The sequence below is a fragment of the Pteropus alecto genome, unplaced genomic scaffold, assembly GCF_000325575.1.
Source record: "Pteropus alecto unplaced genomic scaffold, ASM32557v1 scaffold398, whole genome shotgun sequence".
In the NCBI taxonomy this organism is placed as follows: domain Eukaryota; kingdom Metazoa; phylum Chordata; class Mammalia; order Chiroptera; family Pteropodidae; genus Pteropus; species Pteropus alecto.
The window spans coordinates 7,033,004-7,058,997 of NW_006442497.1; the positions used below are offsets into that span (position 1 = coordinate 7,033,004).

The 25,994-nt window shown below is 36.6% G+C and overlaps 2 protein-coding genes across 6 annotated transcripts in view; one reads left to right on the forward strand and one right to left on the reverse strand.

Annotated features, from left to right (window-relative positions):
- The window catches only part of DNAH9 (dynein axonemal heavy chain 9), a 312,771-nt gene extending 300,066 nt beyond the window's left edge, over nt 1-12,705 (forward strand). The window contains 2 exon segments of the mRNA XM_006922399.3: nt 6,628-7,017; nt 12,307-12,705. Coding sequence (XP_006922461.1) covers nt 6,628-7,017; nt 12,307-12,534 — 618 coding nt within the window. The 3' untranslated portion in view covers nt 12,535-12,705.
- A 1,893-nt stretch (nt 12,706-14,598) lies between these two features.
- The window catches only part of ZNF18 (zinc finger protein 18), a 25,429-nt gene continuing 14,033 nt past the window's right edge, over nt 14,599-25,994 (reverse strand). For all 5 annotated transcript variants that reach the window (XM_006922400.3, XM_006922401.3, XM_015597473.2 and 2 more), the window contains 3 exons: nt 22,461-22,545; nt 21,668-21,775; nt 14,599-15,897 (listed from right to left, as the gene is read on the reverse strand). In XM_006922400.3, the coding sequence (XP_006922462.1) occupies nt 15,113-15,897; nt 21,668-21,775; nt 22,461-22,545 (978 nt within the window). In that variant the 3' untranslated portion in view covers nt 14,599-15,112. The remainder of the gene's footprint in view (nt 15,898-21,667; nt 21,776-22,460; nt 22,546-25,994) is intronic.

The window sequence follows — 25,994 nt, forward strand, 5'->3', positions numbered from 1 at the left end:
GCCCTCTCTATGTTGCTGTGGATCTAAGTACAAAGGTGATGTAGGGAGGGGGAAGAGAGGTCAACTGCATCCATTCAGTCCTCAGAATATATCTTTTTGTTAAGTAATTAGTTCACCACTGTAAATACTGCATAGCCTATGAAGAATTCAACAGGCTTGCCTTTATAAATCGGGGATTTAGAAAATTACATGCACACACAATAATTAGTCCATTAAAAGTTATTGACTTGGGTTATTCATGATGACTTTAAGTTTTTCAATAATTCTTTTTATACATTTAGACTTTTTTTTGGCCCAGAGACAGACACTGATTACAAAAGGAAATTTTACAATTGTGATAGTAACCTCTGTAAAGTATTGAAATGGTATTTAAAGTGACTTATCTGGTTTTCTGTTTATGGCCAACAAACCAGATTTATCTTAACTTAGAAAACCATACAATACGTGAAAAGTGTCAGTTTTCAGATATTGGACAACAGGCATCACAGGACTGTGATCCTTGAAAGAAAAGAAACAAGAAATTTTTCCCTTTATTAAATGAGCCCCTCATTGCACAAACTTACCATGTGGAGGCAGTTTCCAGTCTACAGTTGAGGAAAGAGGCCAAGTTCTCCTGAATTGAGGAGACAAAGGACAGAGTTCATGGAGGCCAAGGTAGCTAGAGTTTGCAGGACAGAATGCCAAGCCAGCTGCCAGAGCAAGAGCTCCAATGATCTGTAGAAGCTTCCCCTGAGGCTTTGGCCGGATCCTGCTCTGCATGTAAGTGAGAAGAAACTACACAAATCTGAGAAAGAACCACCAGAAAGAAGCAGAGAGAACAATTCTCCGAGCTCACACAGAGCTGAGAATAGATTGTGCTCCTGCTAGGAAAGAACTCACAAAACAGGAGGTATCAGGTAGTGAATTAACTACAGGCAAAAAATAAATTCCAGCCTTTCAATAAATTCCATTCTTTATAGAAATACAACAAAATCCAGTACTCAATTATGTAAAATTCACAGTGTCTGACATAAAGTAAACAAATTGCAAGCATGTAAAGAAACAGGTGTATTTGGTCCATTGCCAGGAGAAAAGTTAATCAATTAAAATGGAGCCAGAAATGGCAGAAATGATGGGGTTAGCAGACAAGGATGTTAAGACAATTGTTCTAAGTTTCTTCTATAGGTCCAAGAAGATGGACAGAAGTGAGATCATGATAAAATGGAAAAAAGAAAGATATAAAAAAAAAAATCCTAATGGAATGTATGGAGATGAAAAATGCATTATCTGAAATAAAAAATGAACTTTGGAGGATTAATAACTAACTAAGCACTACAGAAGATCATTAACCATAAAAACAGAGCAATGAAACTATCCAAACTAGGAAAAAGGGGGGTGGGGGGGGGACAATGACAATAAGTAAACAGAGCATCGGTGACCTATGGGATAATATCAAGTGGTCTAACATATGTTTAAGTCCTAGGTGGAAAGGGTTGGAGCAGGATAGAGGTGAACAGAAAAAAATATTTGAAAAAGTAAGAGCCACATTTTTGCAAATTAGATAAAAACTATAAATCCATAGGCCTAGAAGCTTGACAAGACCCACAAAATAAGCCTAATAAAAACTATGTAAAGATATCTCATAAGTAAGCTTCTGAAACCCAAGAGTAAAGAAAAATCTTAAAAGCAGCCAGATAAAAAATTAAAGTACAATCCAAGGAGTAAAGAGAAGAATGAGAGCAGACTTCTTGTAGGAAGCTATACAAGCAGAAGACAGTAGAGAAATATCATTAAAGTACTAAAAGAAAGTACCAAAAATACTCAGGAAGATCACAGGATACAGGATAAACACAAAAATTAATCATATTTTTATATGCAAGTAATGAAAACACGGACACTGAAATTAAAAATACCATTTTAACCACTCAAAAAATTGAAATATGTATATGTAAATCTAACAAAACATGTACAGGACTTGTATGCTAAAAATTACAAAATGCTGACAAAAGAAATTAAAGAATATATAAATAAATAGAGAGACAGTTTTCATGGATTGGAAGACTCAACATAGTAAAGATGTTATTTCTACTCAAACTGATATGCAGGGTTAATGCAATCTCTATCAAAATCCCAGCAATTAACTTTTGTAGATACAGAAAAGATTATTTTAAAATTTACATAGAAAAGCGAAGAAACTAGAATAGTGAAAACTCTTTTGAAAAGGAAGAATAAAGTGGAAGGAAGCAGTTTACCTAATTTCAAGACTTATTATGTAGCTATAGTAAGCAAGACTGTGTGGTATTGTGGAGGGGTAGAATAGAATAAAGAAGCTGTAAATAGACCTCCCCAAATACCCCAACTGATTTTTGACAAGTGAGCAAAAGCAACTCAATTGAGGAAAAAATAGCCTTTTCAACAAATGGCGCTAGAGTAATTTGACATAATATTAACCTCGAGCTAAGTCTATCTTATTTTTAAAAATTAACTGAAAATGGATCAAGAACAAGTGTAAAACTTAAAACTATAAAACTTTTAGAAAAAAAAAAAAAAGACAGGAGAAAACCGTCAAGCTCTAGGGGAAGGAAAATAATTCTTAGAAGACCTGATACCAAAAACACAAGCCATAAAATGAAAGATTAACAAATTGTACTCCATCAAAATTAAAAGTCTTTGCTCTACAAAAGATCATTCAACAGGAAAAAAAAAGAAGATAAGCTATAGACTGGGTAAAAATATTTGCAATCCACGTATCTGAAAAAGGACTAGTCTCCAGAATATATAAATAATGCTCAAAATTCAACAGTATCCAACTTAAAAATAGGCAAAAGATATTAAAACATTTCACTGAAGAGAATATGCAAGTGAAAAATAATAACACAAAAAGATATTCATCATCATTAGCCATTAGCCATTAGGGAAATGTAAATTAAAATCATGAGCTATTACTACACACCTATCAGAATGAGTAAAATAAAAAATAGTAACAACTCCAAATGCTGGCAAGGATGTGAATAAACTGAATTGTTCATACATTGCTGGTGAGAATATAAAATGACATAGCTACTATGGAAAACAGTTTGGCATTCTCTTAGGAAACTAAACATATAACTATTGTACAACCTAACGACTGCATTTCTGGGCATTTATCCCAGAGAAATAAAAATGTATATTCTCACAGAAATCTGTACATAAATGTTCATAGCTTTGTTCATAATAGCTAACACCTGGAAACGACCCAGATGTCCTTCAGTGGGTGAATGGTTAAATAAGCTGTGGAACATCCATACTGTATTAGCTTCCTATTTCTGCTATAGAAAGTTACCCCAAACTTAGTGAGTTAAAATAATTTATTAACTAACTTAACATTTTATAGATCAGAAGTCTGAAATGTTTCTCACTTAGCTAAAATCAAGATTTGGACAAAGCTGTATTTATTCTGCAGTCTCTAGAGAAGAATCCACTCACCTGCCTTTCTCAGCTTCTAGAGGCTGCTACCTTCCTTGGGCCTCTTTCTGCATCTTTAAAGCCAGTAGTATAGCATCTGCCAATTTATCTCTGCCTCTGACCTGCCTATCTCTTTCCTACAAGAATCTTTGTGATCACATCAGGCCAACCCTGATAATCCAGGATAATCTGCCCATTATAAACTCCTTAACTTAATCACATCTGCAAAGTCCCTTTTGCAATGTTAAGTAACCTATTTATGGGTTCAAGAGATTAGGATATAGACATTTTTGGAAGGGCTATTATTTTGTTTACCACACATTTCATTGAATAGTATCAGCAATAACAAGGACTTAACTATTTGGTACATCCAAAAACCTAGATGAATTTTCAGAGAACTATACTGAATGAAAAAAAAAAAAAAATCTCAAACATTTTCAAACTCTATGATTCCATTTATATAACATTCCTGAAATGACAAAATTACAGAAATGGAGACTAGATCAGAGGTTACTAGGCATTAAAGAAAAGTACAGGAAAAAAGTTGGTGTGACTATAAAAGAGATCCTTGTAGTGATGTAAATGTTTTGTTTTTTGACTGTATCAATATCAGTATCCTATTTGTCATATTGTACTATAGTTTTGCAAGATGTCACCATTGGAGTAAACTGGGTAAAGGGTACATAAATCTGTATTATTCCTTATGACTGCATATGTGTCTACAATTATCTCAAAATTAAAATTTAAATTTAAATAAAAAGACGAGAGAGCACTTCCCAATAAATATTATGAAGCCAGAATTAACTTGATTTCAAGGACATTATGAGAAAAGAAAATGAGAGATAAATATTCCTCATAAATACATTTGCAAAAATCCTTAGCAAGACATTTGTAAATCAAATCATACAATATAAGAAAAAGATAATACATCATGGTCATATGGGGTTCATCCCAGGAATGCAAGGTTGGTTTTAACATTCAAAAATCAAGTGATGAAAGTCACCATATTAGTGTCCTAAACAAGAAAACCATATAAATATCTTCATAAAAGCAAAAAAAAAAAAAAACATTTGACAAAATTTAACAACTCAGAAAAATAAGAGACTTTTTCAACCTAATAAAGGACATCTAAGGTAAAACTTAACATCATATTCAACGGTGAAAGACTGAATACTTTCCCTCTAAGTCTGGGAAAACAAAGATGTCCGCCCTCATCACTTTTACTCATTATTGGAATGAAGGTCCTAAATAGTGCAACAAGGCAAGAAAAAGTTACACAAATGGGGTCTCATAAAGGAGTTCTATCATCTTGGGTCATTTATATTTTTTTTCCTTTGCACTAAATTTAATTATTATATTTAATGTTATATTATTTAAAATCAGCTATTTTAAAGGGGACTTTATAAGTTGTAAATTGCATGTAATAATAATGACTTATCACATAACTGCAAAAATGAGGAAGACAATATTTTTTCAGAACCTTGATTTTGGCTCAGATTAAAAAGCTGGTGTTTTACAGTCTGTTTTCAGAAGTCTTCACTGAAGTGGAGATTCCAAACAGAGAACTTTTTAAATTTCCATTTTAACCCAATAATAGTTTTCATTTACATAGACTCTTACGTAACTCTACCAGAAGAAACTTTTGTTCACCTAATGTGGGTGGCTGAAAGTGATAAACTCTGGTGTGCCTCCTGTTGACCCTTGAGATCGCCTCAGAATCCTTCACCCTGGTCTAGTCAGCCGCTGCAATGTAGTTGAGCAGACACATGGAACAAACTCTATTTTCTGTCTCTGTAGTAAAGCCATTTACTTGAAGGGAAAAAGATCTGTAATGCAGGCTGTACTCATTCAGGCTGTCCTATCTCACACTGGTCTGATTATGGATGTTTTGCTTTTCCTTAAAATATTAAGGTATTTATATCTTAATATAGTCTAGCCATCATCAGACTCTATGATATAGAAAGTATACATGTAATAACTATACTTTGTGACGTTTATAAAGAAATTATTAGTCTATTTCCTATGTAAAAATCAGGAGTCAGGGGGTTAGTTTCTGTTATTAAGAACCTGAAATATGTTCATTCTAAGAAAGGTATGCTTAAATTTTTTTGACGGTTCCAAAACTTAAGAGAGTTAGACCTAGAATTCTATGGTGCCAGTGTCACGTCCCAAAGGCAGAGTGACTCCAGGCCCCAGTTAGGCCTCACTCACATTTTAGCCGTCTATACTTAATGGGTGAGCCAAGCCATCTTGTCTGTTTGAGCCGCTATAACAGAATACCATAGACTGGGTGGCTTATAAACAATAGAAATTTATTTTTCACAGTTCTGGAGGCTGAGAAGTCTAAGATCAAGATACTGGAGAGTCTACTTCCTGGTTCACAGACTGATGTCTTCTCTCTGTGTCCTTACAAGACGGAAGGGGCGAGAGAGCTCTCTGGGGTCTCCTTTATATGGACATTAATCCCATTCGGAAGGGCTCTACCTCATGACCTAATCACCTCCCAGGAGCCCTTACCTCCTAATACTATTATATTCGGGGTTAGGATTTCAACATATTAATTTAGGGGGACACAAATATTCAGTCCATAACACAAGCCTTGTTGGGTACCCTAAACTTTGTACGGAAATCACGGCAGTAGAGATGAGACCATCACAATATTGCTAGATACTTGGCATAACTAAAGTTACAAAGTTTAATTTAAAAATGACTTTCAGTGTAAACTTTTCTTTACAGGTTTTGTCTAGCTGTTGGAAGAGGGTCCCTTAAAGTTTACTATATGTCTAAATAGTTTGATTTCTGAAGGAAAACCTTGATCTGAGGAAATATGGTTCCTCTGGGCTTTGTCTCCTTGTGTTTCAAACTGCATGCAAAAGCTGGAGAAGAATCATGGAGCCCAAACTTTAGGGTAGGGTTGAAACTGAATAAGCATGGAACATGCAGGTGGTTTGAGGTCCATATTGGACCAGTGCACTACTGCTAGTAGATACATATAGACTCTGATATCACTGGAGTAGAGAGCATTTTAAGGAACCAGCCTCTCTGAGATAAACCTTGCAAATCAGGTACTAGACAGGCTTTGTGTCACCCAGCCCTGGAGTCATCGCCTATCTTTCTGAGGGCTATGAGCCAGAGGTCCCTAAGACCAGTTGTTTGCAGAGACTTGCTGCCCCCTCACTTTTCCCTCTCGTTCTTTGTCTTCAGGGGGAGCTGACCATGACCAGTGACATGGAAAACTTACAGAACGCCCTGTACCTAGACACAGTGCCAGAGTCCTGGGCCAGGCGAGCCTACCCTTCTACAGCAGGCCTGGCAGGCTGGTTTTTGGATCTCCTCAGCCGAATCAAGGAGTTGGAAGCTTGGATAGGTGACTTTGCAATGCCCTCCACAGTGTGGCTGACAGGCTTTTTCAACCCCCAGTCCTTCCTGACTGCCATAATGCAGTCCATTGCCCACAAGAATGAGTGGCCACTGGACCAGATGGCTCTGCAATGTGAGGTGACAAAGAAGAACAGAGAGGAATTCAGAAGCCCTCCTCGAGAAGGGGCCTATATCCATGGCCTCTTCATGGAAGGTGCTCGCTGGGATGCACAGGTAAATCTTCGGATGAGCCAAGGGACATCCTTTGTAGGCTGATTGAATTGCATACTGCCTCCTATAAAGTGTGATTACTAAAAGGGATGCTCGTGAATCTTTTGACCTAGATAACCTTCCCTTTAGGCTGGCAAGCCTTTTTCATGCAACCAGGATGGTGCAAAGAACACAGACTTTGCAGAGTGAGTAAAATAGAGCAGTTAAAAGCTCTGGAACCAGACTGGTTGGATTAGCACCACCATTTATTTACTCTGTGACCTTAGGATGTCATTCTACTTCTCCAAATTTTATTTTACTCAACTGCTAAATGGAGAAATAGAGTTGTCATGAAAATTAAATGAGTTAATATGCAAGATACTTAGAACAACACCTGGCATATAGGGAGCACTCAAAAAGTGTTGGAATCAGCTATCCCTGCTGCTGGGGATATCATTTTACCTCCCTGGTCCATTTTTCTCATTTGTGAGCCTTAAAAGGGCAGAAACCCCTTCTACATTTTACATTGTCCCCCTTTCAGCAAAGAAGAACCAGTAGATACCATTTAAAGTGATATTTTAAAAGGATTCCTCACTGAAGGCTAATAAAAATTTGAGTTGCCATAAGATAAGAGATGTTTATCATGGATAGGAAACTGGCAAACAAGCACAGATGGCTAGGATAAATGACATGGACAACGATGGATAACTCTAGAACAAATTTACATTTGTTGTACACATAATCTGGAAGGAATGCTTAGTCAAATATCCCACTTGGCAAATGACACTAAACTATGCCTAGCAGTCAGTATCAAGCTAATAGTGAAAAACTGTTAAAATAACTAGAAGACCCTAGAAGTCCATGTAAATATACTTATAGAACTGCACTGGATTAAATAGTGTCCTTTTAAAATTCATGTTTACCCAGAACCTCAGCATGTGACCATATTTGGGAATAGGGTCATACTAGAGTAGAACAGGACCTAAATCCAATGATTGGTATCCTTGTAAGAAGGCAATGTTGGAGACACAGAAGGGAATGAATGTTCTGTAAAGATGGAAGCAGAGATTTCAGTAATGCAACTACAAGGCAAGGAAAGCCAAGGATTGCCAGAAACCACCAAAAGCTGAGAAGAGGCATGGGACAGCTTCTGCCTCAGAGCCCCCTGAAGGAACCAAGCTTACCTATACCTTAATTTAAGACTTCTGGCCTTTAGAAATTGAAAGAAAACATTTCTGTTGTATTAAGCCACCAACTTTGTGGCAATTTGTTATGGCAGCCCTAGAAAACCAATCAAGAGCCAACAGAAAGGATAGTAAAGTGGAACAGTGTTGAAACAGCCTGAGGAAAAAAAATGATTCCAATCATCTACCTCCAATTTTTCATTAATTGTTTCTAAGTAACAGTTATAAAAACTTTCCAAAAAGCAATACCTGCCCACCAAAAGTTCTTGTTCTCACAGTGTCTATCCTAGAGAGATTTCAGCAAAAATGAAAGAGTAAGGATATCCAAAAGTCCTCTCCTCCATAAAACAGTAACAACACCGGCCAAAAAAAAAAAAAATTATCAGAATCAACTTTTTCAGAATTCTGGAAATTAACCAAAGGCTTTCAGCAATCCAAGGAGTGTTCGTTGAAAAAAAAAAAAAATGGCTGAATCTCAGTAAAAAGAGAAAGCTTTGGGGCCTTTTAACTTGTCCTATTCCCATTCCCTACTCCCCAACTCTATGGTAGCCTTGACAACCAACAGGCCACAGTCACCATAAAAATAGCAGCATAGCAGCCACCAGATGAAGTAAAATGGAGTTGTAGTGCCTTTGAAGCCCCATTCCCAGAAAACTATAATCATTTTTCCTGTTTTGTGGTTTCATGGAAGACCCCACTCACAAGTCTGTCTCTATTTGCCCTGAGTTGAAGCTCATCCAGGGCAACAGCCTTTCCCCAAGGGCATTTACTGAAAATAATCAAAGATATTGAAGTTAGCGTGAGGCAGTAGGTAACAATGGGACAAATTATAAGATAACCAAAAAGCTTTAAAAGAGAAGCTAGAAAATTGGATGTTCAGAGGGACTTAGAGAACCTCCAACATGTTCTTGGAAACCTAGAAGGCCATGCCCATGTGCAGAGATGGGCACATGACCAGGGTGATGCACATGCTCAAGAAAGACCTGAGGGGACCATAAGTTCTCACCTCTAGCTAACATTGAGGCTGTGTGGAATCAGGAAGTGAAGGCTAATGCAGAGCTTTAAACTGCCTGGTTGAGCACTATAGGCATGCCCCCAAACAAACACACACAGAGAATTCCTGACCAAAGATTGTGAGACTTATTGGTTCCAGGCATTTTTTAAAAATCCATCCAATTATTCAGTGGCCACACGTTACAAAGAATAAAGGCTTTAAAGCATCAGTTCAGAAAAGTCACTAAATGACAAACCCTATGGAGGGAGAAGATCTGATTTCCAGAGTTGCCACATTTTATTATTTAAAATATTCAATTTTCAACAACAAAAAAAATTATGATACATGCAAAGCAACAAAAAAAGGAAACAGAAAAAAGCAGTCAACAGCAACTGTCCTTGAGAAAGTCAGAAGCTGGACATACTAGACAAAGACTTTTAATCAGCTATTTTAAATATATTGAAGGAACTAAAGGAAACTGGGTCTAAACTACTAAAGAGAAGTATGTGACCAATGTCTCACTGAATAGAGAATATTGATAAAGAAATATAAAAGAAAAATAGTAACTCTGGAGTTGAAAAGTATACCTGAAATAAAAATTCAGTAGAAGATTTCAACAGTAGATTTTAGTAGGCAAGAATCACTAAACTTAGAAATACATCAATTGAATTTATCCAATCTGAGAAACAGAAAGAAAAAAATAAAGAAAAATGAACAGTATAGAGACCTGAGGGACACCATCATGGATGCCAACATTTACATAGTGGGAGTCCCAGAGGTGAGGAGAAAGAGAGAAAGAATATTTGAAGAAATGATGGCCAACACTTTCCAAATTTGATGAAAAACATTAATTTACACATCTAAGAAGGTTAATAAAAGCCAAATAGAATAAGCTTAGAAATCCATATCAAGACATGTTATAATCAAACTGTTAAAAGATAAAGATAAAATCTTAAAAGCTGCAAAAGAAAAACAATTCATCACCTACAAGTGGACCTCAATGAGATTAATAGCTTATTTCTCATTAGAAACCACAAAGGCCAGAAGGCAGTGGAATTACATAGTGAAAGTGCTGAAAGAAAAAGATCGTCAGGCAAGAACTCTATATCTAGCAAAACTATCTTTTAAAAATGAAGGAGAAATTAAGGCATTCACAGATTTAAAAAAAAAAGAGTGAGAGAGAATTTATTACTAGCTGACCAGCCCCACAAGAAATACTAAAGGGAGTCCTTCAGGATGAAATGAAAGGATACTAGAAAGTAACTCAAGTCCATATGAAGAAATAGAGTACTAGTGAAGTTAATATCATATGTAAATGTAAAAGACAATATAAATGAATTTTTTCTTGTAACTTTCATTTTTCTCTTGATTTAAAGGACAATCGCATAAAGCAATAATTATATCTATGCTGATAGGCATAAAATGTATAAAGATGGAATACAAGTTAAGAACAAGTTCTTAAAGACAGGAAAGGGGAAGAATAGAACTATATAGGAGTAAGTTTTTTTGTATACAGCCAAAATTAAGTTGATATTGATCTGAAACATTTTATAAGATGTTAATTTATTAACCATTAAGAAAATAATTTTTAAATGCAGTAAAAGAAATAACAAGGGAATTAAAATAGTATTCTACTATATATTTAACGCAAAAGAAGGCAGTAATAGAGAAACAGGAGTAAGACCTTTAGAAAACAAATAGTAAAATGGCAGATGTTAGTCTTACCTTATCAGCAATTATATTAATGTAAGTGGATAAACACTAAAATTAAAAGGCAAAGAATGGCAGAATAGATTTTTAAAAATGATCCAACTATATGCTCTCTACAAGACACATAATTTAGATTCAAAGACACAAACAGGTTAAAAGTAAACATATGGGGAAAATATGCCAAATAGAGAATTCAACCATAATAACTAGATATGATGTCAATACCCCACTACTTATGGTGACTGCTAATGGTTACGACTTCTTTTGGGGGTGATGAAAATGTTCTGGAATTAGAAAATTATTATTGCACATTTAAAAACACTTAATTGTACATTTTAAAATGTTTGCTTTTAAGGTATGTGGGGGGATAAAGGTTCTACCCCTATTCCCACACCCTGCCATAAATACTCAGTTATGGGGACAAGGGAGTTCCCACTGTTTCCCTTAGTTCTGCTACTCATCATGCCTCATATAAACGTCTAAGAGAACTGAAGAGACACATCCTTACCTTTAAATAAATTTCATGGAAAATAAACCAAACTCATAGCGTAAGGGACTCAGAGTCACCTGGACCATAGGCAAGGAATCTGTGAACCACTCTGGATCAGCATTTCCCAAAGTATGTTCTAGAAAACACGCGTGCAATGGGAAATAAACAGATTGCAAAGAAAAGGGTCTGGTTAAATACAATTAAACTGTTTTCTTTACTGCTAGGACTTTGTGTCTTCAGTGTGCTAGTGCACACTGTAAAGCTTCAAGTCCAGGGTATGGTTGCACCATTTCCCAAGCTTATTTAATGAAGGAACCCGTTTCTTCCTTAGAACATTTCTCAAGTCTAATAGAAAAATTTGCTGTAGACATCTCAGTTGAGACATCTCAGAAAACCATAGAGTCCCCATCTGGAAAGCTACAGAAAGGCCAGACCCCTATTCCATGAGTAAAGATAGAACATAGCTCCCTCTGATCAAAAAGTCAAAATGCCCTAGAGCGTGGATGATGTCACATAAGAAACTAGAACAGGACATAAAATCTTAAAAGCTAAAGCATTTGCTGGTAGCTGTCTTACTCATCTGTAAATACCCATCACCTAGAATGACATCTGACAAACATTCAATATGTTTATGAAATAAATAAATGAAAAAATAAAACTAGGAGCGATTCGAGCTTCAAAGGGATTAATTTGTACATAATAAATATCAGCTTTTGGAAATCTTCGAAATGTGATTTCATCCAGAAAACAGTAGCAATATGTTTCCCACATCAGATACATTATATCATCGGTTGTTTAGAGAACCTATAAGGGAGCAGGCAAAAAGGCAGCCAATCCTTCCTAGTCTTATCTCCTAGGTCTTCTACCAGGAGGTGGCTGGCTGGCTGGATTCTGGGTCTGACCTAAGATGGCTCTTCTCATGTTCTTGTCCTTAGGCTGGGATCATTACAGAGGCAAAGCTGAAGGATCTGACACCTCCGATGCCTGTGATGTTCATCAAGGCCATTCCTGCAGATAAGCAGGATTGCCGCAGTGTCTATCCTTGTCCTGTGTACAAGACTTGTCAGCGGGGACCCACCTATGTGTGGACTTTCAACCTGAAGACTAAGGAGAATCCATCTAAGTGGGTTCTAGCTGGAGTAGCTTTGCTTCTACAAGTTTAGCTTTCTGTAGAGTCAGCGAGAAAACAAGGCTGGGCTGGAAACTTCCCAGAGGGACAAGTGGATGAGTGGTAACCACAGACACAGAGAAAAATAAGAAATCATAAGCACTCACAATTCTATAGAATTCTTGTAGAGAACTCAGAGACAAGTGCCTAATGTGAGGCTGAGCGGGAGGAGTGTGGACCCAGGAGCTAGGGAAGAGGCACTTCATAACACTGAATCTTCCTTAATAAAGTGATTTACTCTTCAACTGTGTCTGGTCTAAGCCTTGAGAATTGCAGAGTCATAAATAAAGATCCCAGGAGAAACAAGCCACAAACAATTGAGCCCTAATACTGTTACACGGCACTGCTCTCAATGCTCTAGCTCCCAGCTACTCCATGGACTAGTGGCATTGGCATCACTCATAAATCAGTGTTTGCATTTTAACAAGCTCCCCAGGTGAGCTGTATGCACATTATAGTTTGAGAAACATTACTCTGGACCAGGGGGTCACCAAACTTTTTTCTGTAGAGGATCATAGTAAATAGTTTAGGATTTGCAGGGCATACTGTTTGGTTGCAACTACTCAAGTCTTCCACTGGAACACCAAAGCAGCCACACACAATACATAAACAAATGGCTGTGCCCACATTCCAACAAAACTTAATTTACAAAAACAGGCAGTGGGCCACATTTTGCTGATCACTACTCTAGAAGAAAAGTATATATATAATATTTATCCTTCATTAATTCATACATCCACTCAATAAATTTTTATCTAACATCTACTATTTGCTGAGAACACAACTGTCAATGATAGGTTGTTTCCTTTTATATATCTCTACCATCTGTCAGATTAGGAGGGACCCAAGGAGAAACTCTTCACCTAAAGCTGTTTAACCTAGAAGTTTACTAGAATTTCCTCTGTGGAATATATATTCTCTGGGATCCAAGTAGTTCTACAGTTTTAATGAGTTTTAAAGAGCTCTATGGGGAGGCTTGTTTGGCAAGAAGAGTCTGGAGGGCCTAGTATCCCTTCTAGGATCATTATTCCCACATATCCTTACGGAGACTTTTTTCTGGATTAATTACTACCTTGAGCAGGCGTCAGGATACCCTGAAGGGCTTGTTAAAACAAAGATTGCTGGGCCCCACCCTTCAGAATTTATGATTCATTAAGTCTAACAAATTGCCAGTGCTGCTGGTCTGGGAGCCGCACTTTGAGAACTTCTGATTTAAAACATAAAACTCTACCATTCTACAAATCTGTTATGCAGAATGCAGAATCTAATGACAATTCCTCGATGATTTTCTTGCTTTCCGCCCCGTGGTTCCTGCATCCTCTAAAAAGAAGCCATATTCCTCATCTTCATGCTATAAGAGAGTTAACAAACACCTCTGGAATCCAGGAATTGCAACTTCAGTTTTGTCTCTCCTCTCATCAATCAGTAATGTACTTCCCATTGTTTGCCAACAACCAGCAGTTTCTTGCCTATAAGTTAATCTGTCTTCAGAGATAGGTCTGTCTGCTTCCTTATTATCATCCTCCCTGATCCTCACCAAGAATAATAAAATAAGAACAGACAAGGGAAAGGCCAAGATGGAAGGAAGGTGGAAGTTTTACTAGATAAGTGCAGGACACTTTGGGGAATGTAACTTTTGAAGAAAAGGACAAGTGGGAAGGTTAGTTATATGTGTTAATAAACCTCTGGACAGTACTACAAATCGTATCAATACTACTGATTTCTTCCTAACACCTACAAAATGAAATAATAAAGATAATTTTAAAGCACAGAACACTTTGGCAAAAATGATAGCCTAAATGGGATGCTAGGAGAAAAAGAGGCAGCTTGAAGTGGGAGATAGGCTTGGAAAGTGGACACCAGGGACAGACTTACCTGAGACCAAGAATGCCCAGCACTGGCCAAGCTCTCACACCTGAGCACCAAGCTAGAGCCTTCCTGTCACTGGTCAACTGCTTGAAAAACTTGATATGTTTGTTCAGGATGATCTAGAAGCTCAACTACCATTTAGCATCTTTATGAGAAAATGCACTTTGAGTTACAATCAACACACAGTGGATACTTCAGACACAAGCTCTAAGTTTATTTAAAACAGGGGACACTTGACATTAATTTTGTACCTGTATGACAAAGAACACGCATGAGCTCACTGGCCCTCTACGCTCCTCCTTTTGTAATGGAAGCCCTGCTCTAGAACCCCAGTTCTAAAGGGCTGATCCAAAGTTCTTCCCATAAACTGCAATTATGGCTAATCCAGTTAAACTCTTCCCAGGTAGCACTTCTAAAACAGGATCTCCAAGTCATAGTTTTTCCCATCTCTTCCCAAAAGAGATGAGGTGAAAGACGAAGACAATTCTTTCTACTGATGCAGAAGCAAGATATTAAACCAGCATAAAATCCAGTCCACAGGCCCATATATCTTCCAAGTCCAAAACCATGTTCAAGTACTGTCCTCTCTAATCCGTTCCGCTACCCCCCAAAATAGGGATATCCTCTAAAAGATGCAATTTCTCTTGATAGAGCTAAGTGTTTTTAAATGGGCCAGGAGATAAAAATAGGCAAAGAGGACATGGCTATTGAAAGGGCTTCTTTCCTAAATGGGATCTTTGATGTTTATCAAGGCTCGAGCTCCAGCTGAAACTTTTCCCGCAGCAGGAACATTTATAAGGTTTCTCTCCTGTGTGAACCCTCTGATGTCTATTAAAATTTGATCTTTGAATAAAACTCTTTTCACAGATGGGACATTTATAGGGTTTCTCTCCTGTGTGGATTTTCTCATGGTGGCGCAATCCTGAGAAGTCACTAAAGCCTTTCCCACAGTAATCACATTTACAGGGCTTCTCTCCTGTATGAATTCTCTGATGTTTCACAAAGTCTGAACTCCGTAGAAAGGCTTTTTTGCAGGTGGGGCACTGAAAGTATGCCTCTCCGGTATGAGTTCTTTGATGAAAAACAAGCTGAGAATTCCTGTAAAAGGTTTTCCCACACTCCCTGCAGGTGGGGAGTTTCTGGGCCATGGGGGCTCTTGGCTGCCCTTTCGGGGAGGCCTCTCTCTTCTCCTCAAGCCACAGCATAGACAGTTCTCCTGGATAAGGATTAGGCAAATGATGACCTAGCTGCTTCCCAGAATTCCTTTCTTGAGAGAGTTGTCCCCCTATCCCCTCATCCTGAAGGTTTTCCTGACCTTCAGGAGGATCCTCGCCTTCTCCAAAGTGTTTCGGCCCATCCTCACTGAAGAGGCCACTCAAGGAAGCCTGAGAAGGTGTCTCTTCTGAGGCATGACAGGAAGCATCTGAAGGTCCCTGGCCCCTATAATTTTCCAAGTTTAGGTTCTCTTTGTCATTCTCCTGTCTATCGCCTGAAAGAAGAAGATTTGAAACAGCTCAATAAATTGTATGCCCAATTTTCTAACTCATATCAAAGAAAGGATCATCATAAAACATTAATTATTTTAACAAGAGGGTATCAGTGAGTGAGGAAGAAAAATATCATCCAGCCTGTGCACCTGGCACTTACTTCACTTGTACTGGGATCCAGGCTAAGTGATTCAGCTCTGGAGCTCAGTAGAATGTCTGATAGCAAAGGAATGCTTACAGAGGGCTTTGTTGAACACCTTCCCCCCACATCCCCAAAAAAGCAGCTTGCTTTTTTTAAAAATTCTAGTTGACATACAATATTATATTAGTTTCAGAGGAATGCTTACAGAGGGCTTTGTTGAACACCCTCCCCCCCACACCCCCAAAAAGCAGCATGCATTTTTTAAAAATTCTAGTTGACATACATTATATTAATTTCAAGTATACAACATAGTGATTCAACATTTATACACCTTAAAAAGCACTCACAACAACAAGCAACCATATATCAACCATATATCACCAGTTATTATATTAATGGCTACATTATTTATGCTGTGTATTACATCTCCATGACTTTATAATTAGAAGTTTGTACTTCTCAATCTTTCTCCCCTTTTCCACCCAACCTCCCAATCCCCCTCTTCTCTGGCAACCATCAGTTTGTTCTCTGTATCTATGAGTTTGTTTTTGCTTCATTTTGTTTGTTCATTTGTTTTGTTTTTAGAGTCTACATATGAGTAAAAACATATGGCATTTGACTTTCTCTGTCTGACTTATTTCACTTAGCATAATACCTTCTAGATACATCAACATGTCACAAATGGCAAGATTTCATTCATTTTTATGGCTAAGTAATATTCCATTGTATTTGTGTGTGTGTGCATATGTACATCACATTTTCTTTATCCATTTATTTATTGATGGACATCTAGGTCTTGGCTATTGTAGACAATACTGCAATGAATGTGGGGTGCATATGTTTTTTCAAATTAATGTTTTTGTTTTCTTCGATAAATACCCAGAAGTAGAATTGCTAGGTCATATGGTAGTTCCATTTTTACATGCATTTATTAAGGCTCAGGAAAAACGAGTGTATTATATAAGAGTGCTACTTTAAAAAATTGGTTTTTTTATCTGATTATATATAAGATAAATATGATCACTAAAAACAACTTGAAAGTATACAGAAGAAACCAAATCAACCTCAATCATACTACCCAGAGGTAACAACTATGAGTACACATTTTCTTCCAGTCTATTTTTAACCTGTGTGTGTGTGTGTGTGTGTGTGTGTGTGTATATATATGTATATACATGCCTTTTTCTGACATAACTGATATCATATTGTATATGCAGTTCTATAGCTGGCTTTGTAGCATTTAAATTGTAAATGGTGGTAATCAATTTCACGTGGATTCTCCCATTCACAAGTAATCCAAAAATTCATAAAATGCATCAATGTAGTTTCAATGCACAGTAAGGCTATAGCGTAAAAGTGAATCCCTCAGTCTATGCTTGAATCCAGCATTCATTTGTGCTTCATTAACTCACGTAATAGAAAAAAATTTGTTTTCTTCCGCATAACTTAGGTTTTCGGTTATTACAACTTAACGATGCACATAGTAAAGATCTTTATTTTGGTGACAGAATTTATTTTCAGCTTTTATAAATTACTTTATTCCTATAGGTCTAAAGAAGTTATTTACCTTTCTCTTTCCTATACTTGTGTCTTTCAAAGTATCTGCTAGAGACCCAGGGGTATGCTAAAGAAGTAGACCTGAACTGGTTCATTTACAAAGCCTTAGAATACATTTCTCTTAAAAGCCAAAGGTACCATCTCTTGTCTTTAAAGAAGCTTTTACAAATATCATTTTAAAGAGTTGAATAATGGTCCATCGTGGAGATGTCATAAAAACAAATAATAAACATAAAAATTTTTTAAAGAATTCTCCTACTGTGGAAATTGAAGTTGTTTATTGTGTTTTTGCTATAAATAATGCTGTAATAAGAATTTTCCTTTATAAATTTTCACTCACATTTCTGATCAATGCCTTAAAAGAGGTTCCTTGAAGTGGAATTACTATGTCAACAGACATAAATTTGTCATCAAGGATCCTGACATTTACTGATAAATGGATTTTCAGAACAACTATGCCATCCTCTGGTATGAAAAGCTGGACAGACTGAAGGAGAGTGTTCAATACTTAAGTATTGAATTTTTTAAAAAACTTTTCCATTTAGACCAGTGAAAAATGGTTTTTCATTGTTATGAGTTTTATTTCCTTAAAGGAGGAATTTTTTTCACATTTACGAGCTATTTTTCATACTCCAAGACTGCTGTCTATTTTTTATTGGGAAAGTCATTTTTTCTTATCAACTTGCATTAACACTTTCTATATTAAGAAAAAATAATCATTTATCTGTCGTGTTCATGAAAAATGTTTTCATCCATTAGTTACCTTAATTGTTTGGAGTTATTTTTATGTATAGAAGTTGTGTTTTTTTTTTTCTTTTTAAATATACTCAAATCTATTAATCTTTTCCTTAGTGATTTTTTTCTATTGACTCTATACTTATAAAAACCTGCCCGACTCAGACATGAGACAAATATTCATCCATTTTCATTATTATTTTCATATTTCATGTCTTTTTCATCTATTTCCAACTTAATTTGGTATAAAATATATCAAATTTAAACTGATTCCTTTTCCTAGAGGGTCTTTTGTCCAGATACTGCTCATTGAAGGATTTGGGCTAATTCTTCCTTTTTCAGATGTGAAATTCTTATATAGACCAGATTCTTTTCCTAGGTTCCCTTTTCTGTTCCATTGGTCTGTGTATCTATTTTTACATCAGTATCCCATTATTTTAATGATTTTACCTATATTAAATGAGAGACTCCTATTTACAGATCTATTACTGATAAACACTCTTCTTTCAAAACTTTTTTTCTATTCTTGTAGTATTCTTCCAGATAACTACTTAAGAATCATTTTTCCAAATAATTTTTTTTATCCCTTGGGATTTTGATTAGAGGTATGAGTATATGGCTTTTTGAGACTTACTCCTCTGCTGGTCTGTTTTAACTAGGAGCTGTTCTTCCATATGGTCAAATATAATATTACATACAAGCTCTTCTGTGACATTTGTCCCCTGGTCAGAGTCCAGATTTGGCAGACCAGCTATTATGTTTTAGATTGATGCAGTCCTCTCTCATCTTTTCACTGTTGCTTCCACATGGATTCAGGATATCATCCCTATACACCTGGACTCCAAGACAACTTCCTGCAGGGCTCCTGTCCTCCAAGTGTTCCCTCCCAGACTTTCCTGTATATTGCTACTTCCTCAACATTCCTTTCCACATATCCTCTGCCAAGAACCTACGATGGCATTAGTTTGCCTTATCAAGCCAGGCTGGCATTGTAGACTCTCCACAGTCTGATTCAAGGTAAAATCTAATGGGCCCATGTCAACAGATGGGATAAAGAAGAAGGAAAAAAAAGAATGGGGATATTGTGAGCTATATATCATAAATAAAATCCTACTGCAATAGAATATATGGGAAATCTCTATACTTTTCACTTTTGCTGTGAACCTAAAACTGCTCTAAAAAAAATAAAGCCTATTAAAACAAAAATTCTACTGCAATAACCTTTAAAGTAGTGTTTTCAAACTTTACTATCCACATTAAGAAATACATTACACTGAAATACAATACATACATACATACTTGGAACAAAAATCTGAAATACTACTTAACCTGATATCTAATTTTTTCTATTTGCATTCTGATATTTTCTCTCTTTTTTTGTTTTCTAAATACTTTACTTTTTGTTGAAAATGAATTTTGATAAATTTTTAAATTTTCTCTTTCTGAAAATAAACATTTTGATTTTTACAAATTGCCAAAAACTCAATAGTATTTTATCTTACAGCTGATAAAAAGGTGTTTGAGAAAAAATTACTGGAGGGTATGAAATCTTTCAAAGGTGAGTGAGAAAAAGGATAAGGACAGTAAAATCTGAGAATGTCGTAATTGTTTTTTCTGGTTATAAAGAAAATCAGAAAATGATGCATTTATTTAACAAATATCCAAGTGTCCACTACATGCTGGGTATTTGAGAATAATCTGGACTACATAGAGAGGCATACATTGAAAAAAATGTAATTACCCATAATCTCAAGTAATATCTTTTTTAATTATAGTATTCTATTTTCTTTATTCTGTGTATATGTGTGTTGTTAATTAAACTTTTTGTCCCCTTTTTTTAAAATTAAGTTTATTGGAATAACATTGGTTAATACAATTATATAATTTTCAAGTGTACCTTATATCTTGACATCTGTATATTCTATTGTGCGTTTACCACCCAAAGTCCAGTTTCCTTCAGCTACCATATATTTGATCCCCTTTACCCACTTCACCCTCCCCCTATCTCCCTATATTTGATCCCCTTTAACCGTCTACCTACCTCCTCCTCCCCCATCCCCTACTCTCTGGTAATCACTAGCCTATAGTCTATGTCCATGAGTCTCTGTTTGTTTGTCCTGTTCATTTCTTGATTTTAGGTTTATATCCCACATATAAGTGATATCATGTGATTTTCAACTTTTTCTGTCTGGCTTATTTCACTTAATATGATTATTTCAAGGTCCATCCATGTTGTTGCAAATGGCAGTATTTCATCTCTTCTTATGGCTGAGTAATATTCCATTGTATATATGTACCACCACTTCTTTAGTCAGCATTCTGATATTTTCTATTCAACCTTATCATTTCATTTGTTTTAAACGATGGTTGCAACCTATATAATGATTTCACAACACACTAATTGGTCATGAAATGCAGTTAAGAGTTCCTGCTCCAAAGGAAACCTTGAGAAAAAGGATTATGATAAATATATTGCTTAAAATTAAAATCATATGTCTCATTTGATGCTTGCTCTCTCTGTGGTATATTAGCAAAGGAAAATAATTAATTAGATCCCACTGGGGAGAAAAAATGATTTGTCATACAGTTCCTATCTTTCATCCTTTTCTTCCTCCAAGATCCTGGGATCTTTTGTACATGTAAAAGTGTGTGTGTGTGTGTGTGTGTGTGTGTGTGTGTGTGTGTGTGTGTAGATAGGTTTGATAGAAAAGTTTCACATAACTGCATTGTTTTAGAAGAATGCAGAAGGCAATGGGTGATTGCTATTTTACAACAGAACAAATTCATATTTCTTCTTCCCCAGTCCTAAAATACATGATTTATATGAAATATTTGTTGTTTCTGTTTAGTAACAGTTAGGTGCATGAAGGTTAGCTAAAACATGTTTTTTTGTTTGTTTCTTTGTTTTCTTTTGCTGAGGGTTGGTTGGTTAGTTACTATTCACTATAACCCGAGTAAGAAATCTAGTTGCTCTGAACCCTCTTGTTAGGAGGGGCAATGGCTGTTACATAAACTTTTTTTGTAATGGAATTCTACACATAACTTGTATTGCTCTCAATCTGTACTAATCTTAACTCTCTCTGAGAAAGACAGCTGTCACAACAGATAAGACTGAAAGTAGCAAATTCAATGTGTCATCTTTCTTCCATTATTCACTATATGTGTCAACAGCCCTATGGCCAGGGATAAGGAGACCTAACCTCAATATTCAAACTAGACTGATCCAGATCATGACTGGTTAGAGCAAATGTAATAGAAACCAAGTTCTAATATCTCCCCGACCACCTCCAATTTAATGACAGATCAGAAATGGCTCTGACCCATGAAAGATCACTCACCTATGCAGGTGGGTATTGGGATCTTCTCACTGACATGAAGGTGCAGTTCTGTCAGCTCTTCCCCATAGTCTGCTGAATTAGTTAGGTCAGGCTTGGAACTGGAAATGCCTGGTACAGAGAAAGATGATATATGGGCCTAGGTAGGGAGGATTGGGGACCAAACTTTTTCAAAGGAGTACTCTGAGTGTGAAAGGAAATATGAAGGTTCTGGAGACCACTTAAAGTAACCCATCTTAGAAGGATATGCGGAATGTCTAAGACACCAGTACTTACAAGATAAACAGGATATATGGTGAAGACCACAAAAAGAAGAATCTGGACAGGTGAAGTCAGACCACCTGGCAGGCTGGTGCAAGGGTCTTGATTAAGACCCCTCCTATAATTGGTTGAGATAGTGTGGTTTAGTATTAAAGAGCATGGACTCAGAGCCAGCCACAACTGAGTTCCATCGTAACTCAGCACTTATGAGCTATGTAACAGTGAGCAGGTGACTTAATTTGACACTCACCTTCATTATCTTAAAATGAGAATACTATGACTCATGTCATAGATTAAAGGAGTTACTAAATGTAAGGCAACCACAACAGTTCCTGGTTCACAGAATACTTTTGAAAGAAAAAAGCGAGTTCTTACTATAACCCTGCTATCTCCAACTCACCCAAGTTCCCAATGGTGTCTCTAATGATTTTCTTTACCCAGAGAACTCAAGTAGAGTAGCTATCTCTCTAAACGTACACAGAAAATGCTTAATAATGTTCCCATTTCTTTCCATCGGTCTAACCCATGCCCTCACCTCCTGAGACCATTTTCCCATAGGTCTCCAGCATGAAATCCCAGTATTGCTCCTTTTGAGTGGAATCCAGGTTCCTCCATTGCTCCTAAAAAAAAAAAATACAAGGCTATGACTCCAATGAAAGCCTTTGAACTCTACCTTCTCTGCCTATAGGAGGCTGAGAAGAAATGAATGTGCCTTAGGATCCTGGCCACCAGAAGATGTAAGAAGTCATGGGAGGTGGTTCAAGGGAAAAGTTCAAGAGTAAACTACAGTCCCTACATTAGTATTTCTTGCCCTGGTTAGAAAACATTTAGGTTTTAAGTTATGTATTTTTAAGTTGTATGTATTTAAGAGTGGAGAACAGAGAGAACGTAAGAGCCCTTTCTATACTGTCCTTTTCTTTAACTCCTTCAGTGCTTAAGAGGTCTTTGAAGAGAAGGTGCCTGATATTTCCAATATTTTATTAAAATCTGGAAATTCAAGAGAAAAAAAGAAGACATTAAAAAAGTAATTGTTGGAAAAACAACTGCAAATCGGCAAAAAGGTGGAAGAATCAACATGCAGTCAACTGAGTTGTAAGTCTCACTATGAAACATATTGGGGATTCAGAGCAGAGAGAGATGCTGCAGCCATTCACACTTGGAATCTCCTGATAGTTCTGAGTTTAGAGTCTAAGGTTAAATCAGTTTTCCTCCCAGTGAGTGGGAAATTGGTGGGTTCTCTAGAGCAAGGTGTCCCTCAGTTATCCCCACAACATTTCCCTAGGGAACTGCAAACTAGAGACTCAAGCCTAAGAATGTCTTACTAGGGTCTACTTTCATGAATTCAAATTTCAATCTCCCCAACAAGGGGAGATTGAACAAACTGTTAGAAACTAAGTTTATATAGCAGAGTGATTAACTGCACAGTCTTTGGAGTCAGACAAACTAGGTTTCAAGTCCCAGGTTGCCACTTTCTAGCTGCATAATCTTGAGCAAGTTACTTAATCTTTCTGGGCCTCGGTCCTTACCTAATGATAGTACTGAACTCAAAAATTGTTGAGAGGCTTAACAGAAATAAATGCAAGTGTCATCTGTCTTCATAGAACACTATACTTTTCATTCATAGCATTCATTACAGTTTATAAAAAATATATATGTATATGACAGAATACCTAATGTGTTTTTATACACACATATAAAACTATTTAATTAACAGTTGGCTCAACAAGCACATAAATACCATGAGAAAAGGACTCTCCACTGCACTCTTCCAGTCCCCAAGACTCTGTCCAAGACAGAGCAGTTACTCAATATATGCTGTCTGGGTGAAGTATACAGCTCTTAGCAAACAAGTCCTCAGTAGATGATACATTTTATTATCACTATCATATGTAGTCTATGGGATACTCAATCTCCAAGACTCACCTCCCCTAAGGGTTTGCAAGGAGAATTAAGAGATTCTGTACACTTTGAGGAACCCTAAAGTTGATAGCCACACACTATTGTCATGAATAGCCAACCACACTATTGAGGGCAGAAAAGAAGAGACTGAAAAGGTGAAATTATATTCCTATTGCAAATAATACACTACTCAGAGAAGCCATTCTCAGTCCTAGCACAACAAAGGGAAGTGGAAATGGTTGAAAGAGAATGGAGACACCAAAAAGTTTTTCACTAGCAGATACTAAGCAAAGAAAGAAAAGAAGGAGGAGGAGAAGGAGGAGAAGGAGAAGGAGAAGGAGAAAGGGAAAGGAAAAAGGAAAGAGAGAGAGAGAGAAAGAGAGAGAGAGAGAGAGAGGGAGGAAGGGAGGAAGGGAGGAAGGAAGGAAGGAAGGAAGGAAGTGAATTTGTTATGGCAAAAAAGGTAAAAAGGTGAAAAGTGACCTTAATGTATTTAACTATATATTTATTAACTATAACCACATTTTAATATAAACTTTATTTTTTTTATTTTTAAAGTAGGCATTATTGAGTTAATTTTGTCATACTTCTGTGAATGAAACTACCTTATCAATTTCTTGAAACTAACCAGCTTGAGCAAACATTGCTGAATATAATTCTTGGTCTTTACAGTCAGAACACAGACCCTTGCATCAGCACTGGTGAGAAAAGGATGGGAATGCCAAGTACCATAACATCTGATTACCTGCTTGGCTTGCTCAACACAAAGCCTATTCCGTGGGCACCATAATAGTAGATACTAAGTTCAGTACAAGACAAACTAGAATATAGCCATCAAAATCCCCAAGGGCCACAATCAGTCCTTTCAAAATCAGAAGATACCTCAGGAGTCTCCAAACAGTGTACCTCCAGCTGAAAACCACAAAACTCATTCAAGGAGCTGTCAAGCAGCAGGGATACTTGAATAATACCCCTTACTTAAGAGGCAAGACACCAACTGCAACCATATTGCTTTTTCTCATTTTTATAACAGGAAGAAAATCTAAATTCCTATTCTGAAAGGGCAAAATATGACATTTGATGGGGAAACAATCTCGATTTTGTGGAAACAGCACCATCTTGTGGGCTTACGAGACATTACCACAACTAATTTGCACAAAATTCTTGTACTGTTCTTTCCCAAAGTTTGAAAACATGGGAATGTGAGTAAATGCTTCCCCAAGTCTATGTGAGGAGCTAATTTAGTCATGTTTTCTAATAATAAAATACCACTGTGTAGGGACGCTACTACATTTTTCTGGCATTATTCACCAAGTTCCTAACTTCTGGAAGAGATTAGGGGAAGTAATCACTTACATTCAAAAAATCTCTTTTCATTGAAACAATCATCAAAAACCTACCAAAAAGTAAAAGTCCAGGACTAGATGGCTTCACCAGTTGAATTCTACCAAACAGTCAAAGAAGATTTAATACGTATTCTCCTCAAACTCTTCCAAAAAATCGAGGAAGAAGCAATACTTCTCATTTTCTAAGACCAATATTACTCTGATACTAAAACACAAAAAAAGAAAACTACAGACCAATATCTGTCATGAACACAGATGCAAAAATCCTAAATAAGATACTAGCAAACCAAATACAGAAACATATTAAAAAGATTATACATCACGATCAAGTGGGTTTCATCCCAGAGGCACAAGGACGGTTTAACATACGCAAATCGATTAATGTGAACATCACATAAACAAATTAAAAAATAAAAATCATATCATCAAATCAGTAGATGCAGAAAAAGCCTTCGACAAGATGCAGTATCCATTTAGGATCAAAACACTTAACAAAATTGGTATAGAAGGAAAGTACCTTAACATAATAAAGGCCATATATGACAAACCCTCAGCCAATATTATACTTAATGTTGAAGTACTGGTGAAAAACTAAGATCAGGAACAAGGCAAAGCTGTCCACTATCGCCACTCTTATTCAGTGTAACGCTGGAAGTCCTAGCGAGTGCAATCAGACAAGAGAAAGCTATAAAAGGCATCCAAATAGGAAACGAAGAAGTCAAACTGTCACTATTTGTGGATGACATGATTCTCTATATAGAAAATCCTAAAGACTCCACAAGAACACTAATAGAAACAATAAACAAATACAGTAACGTCTCTGG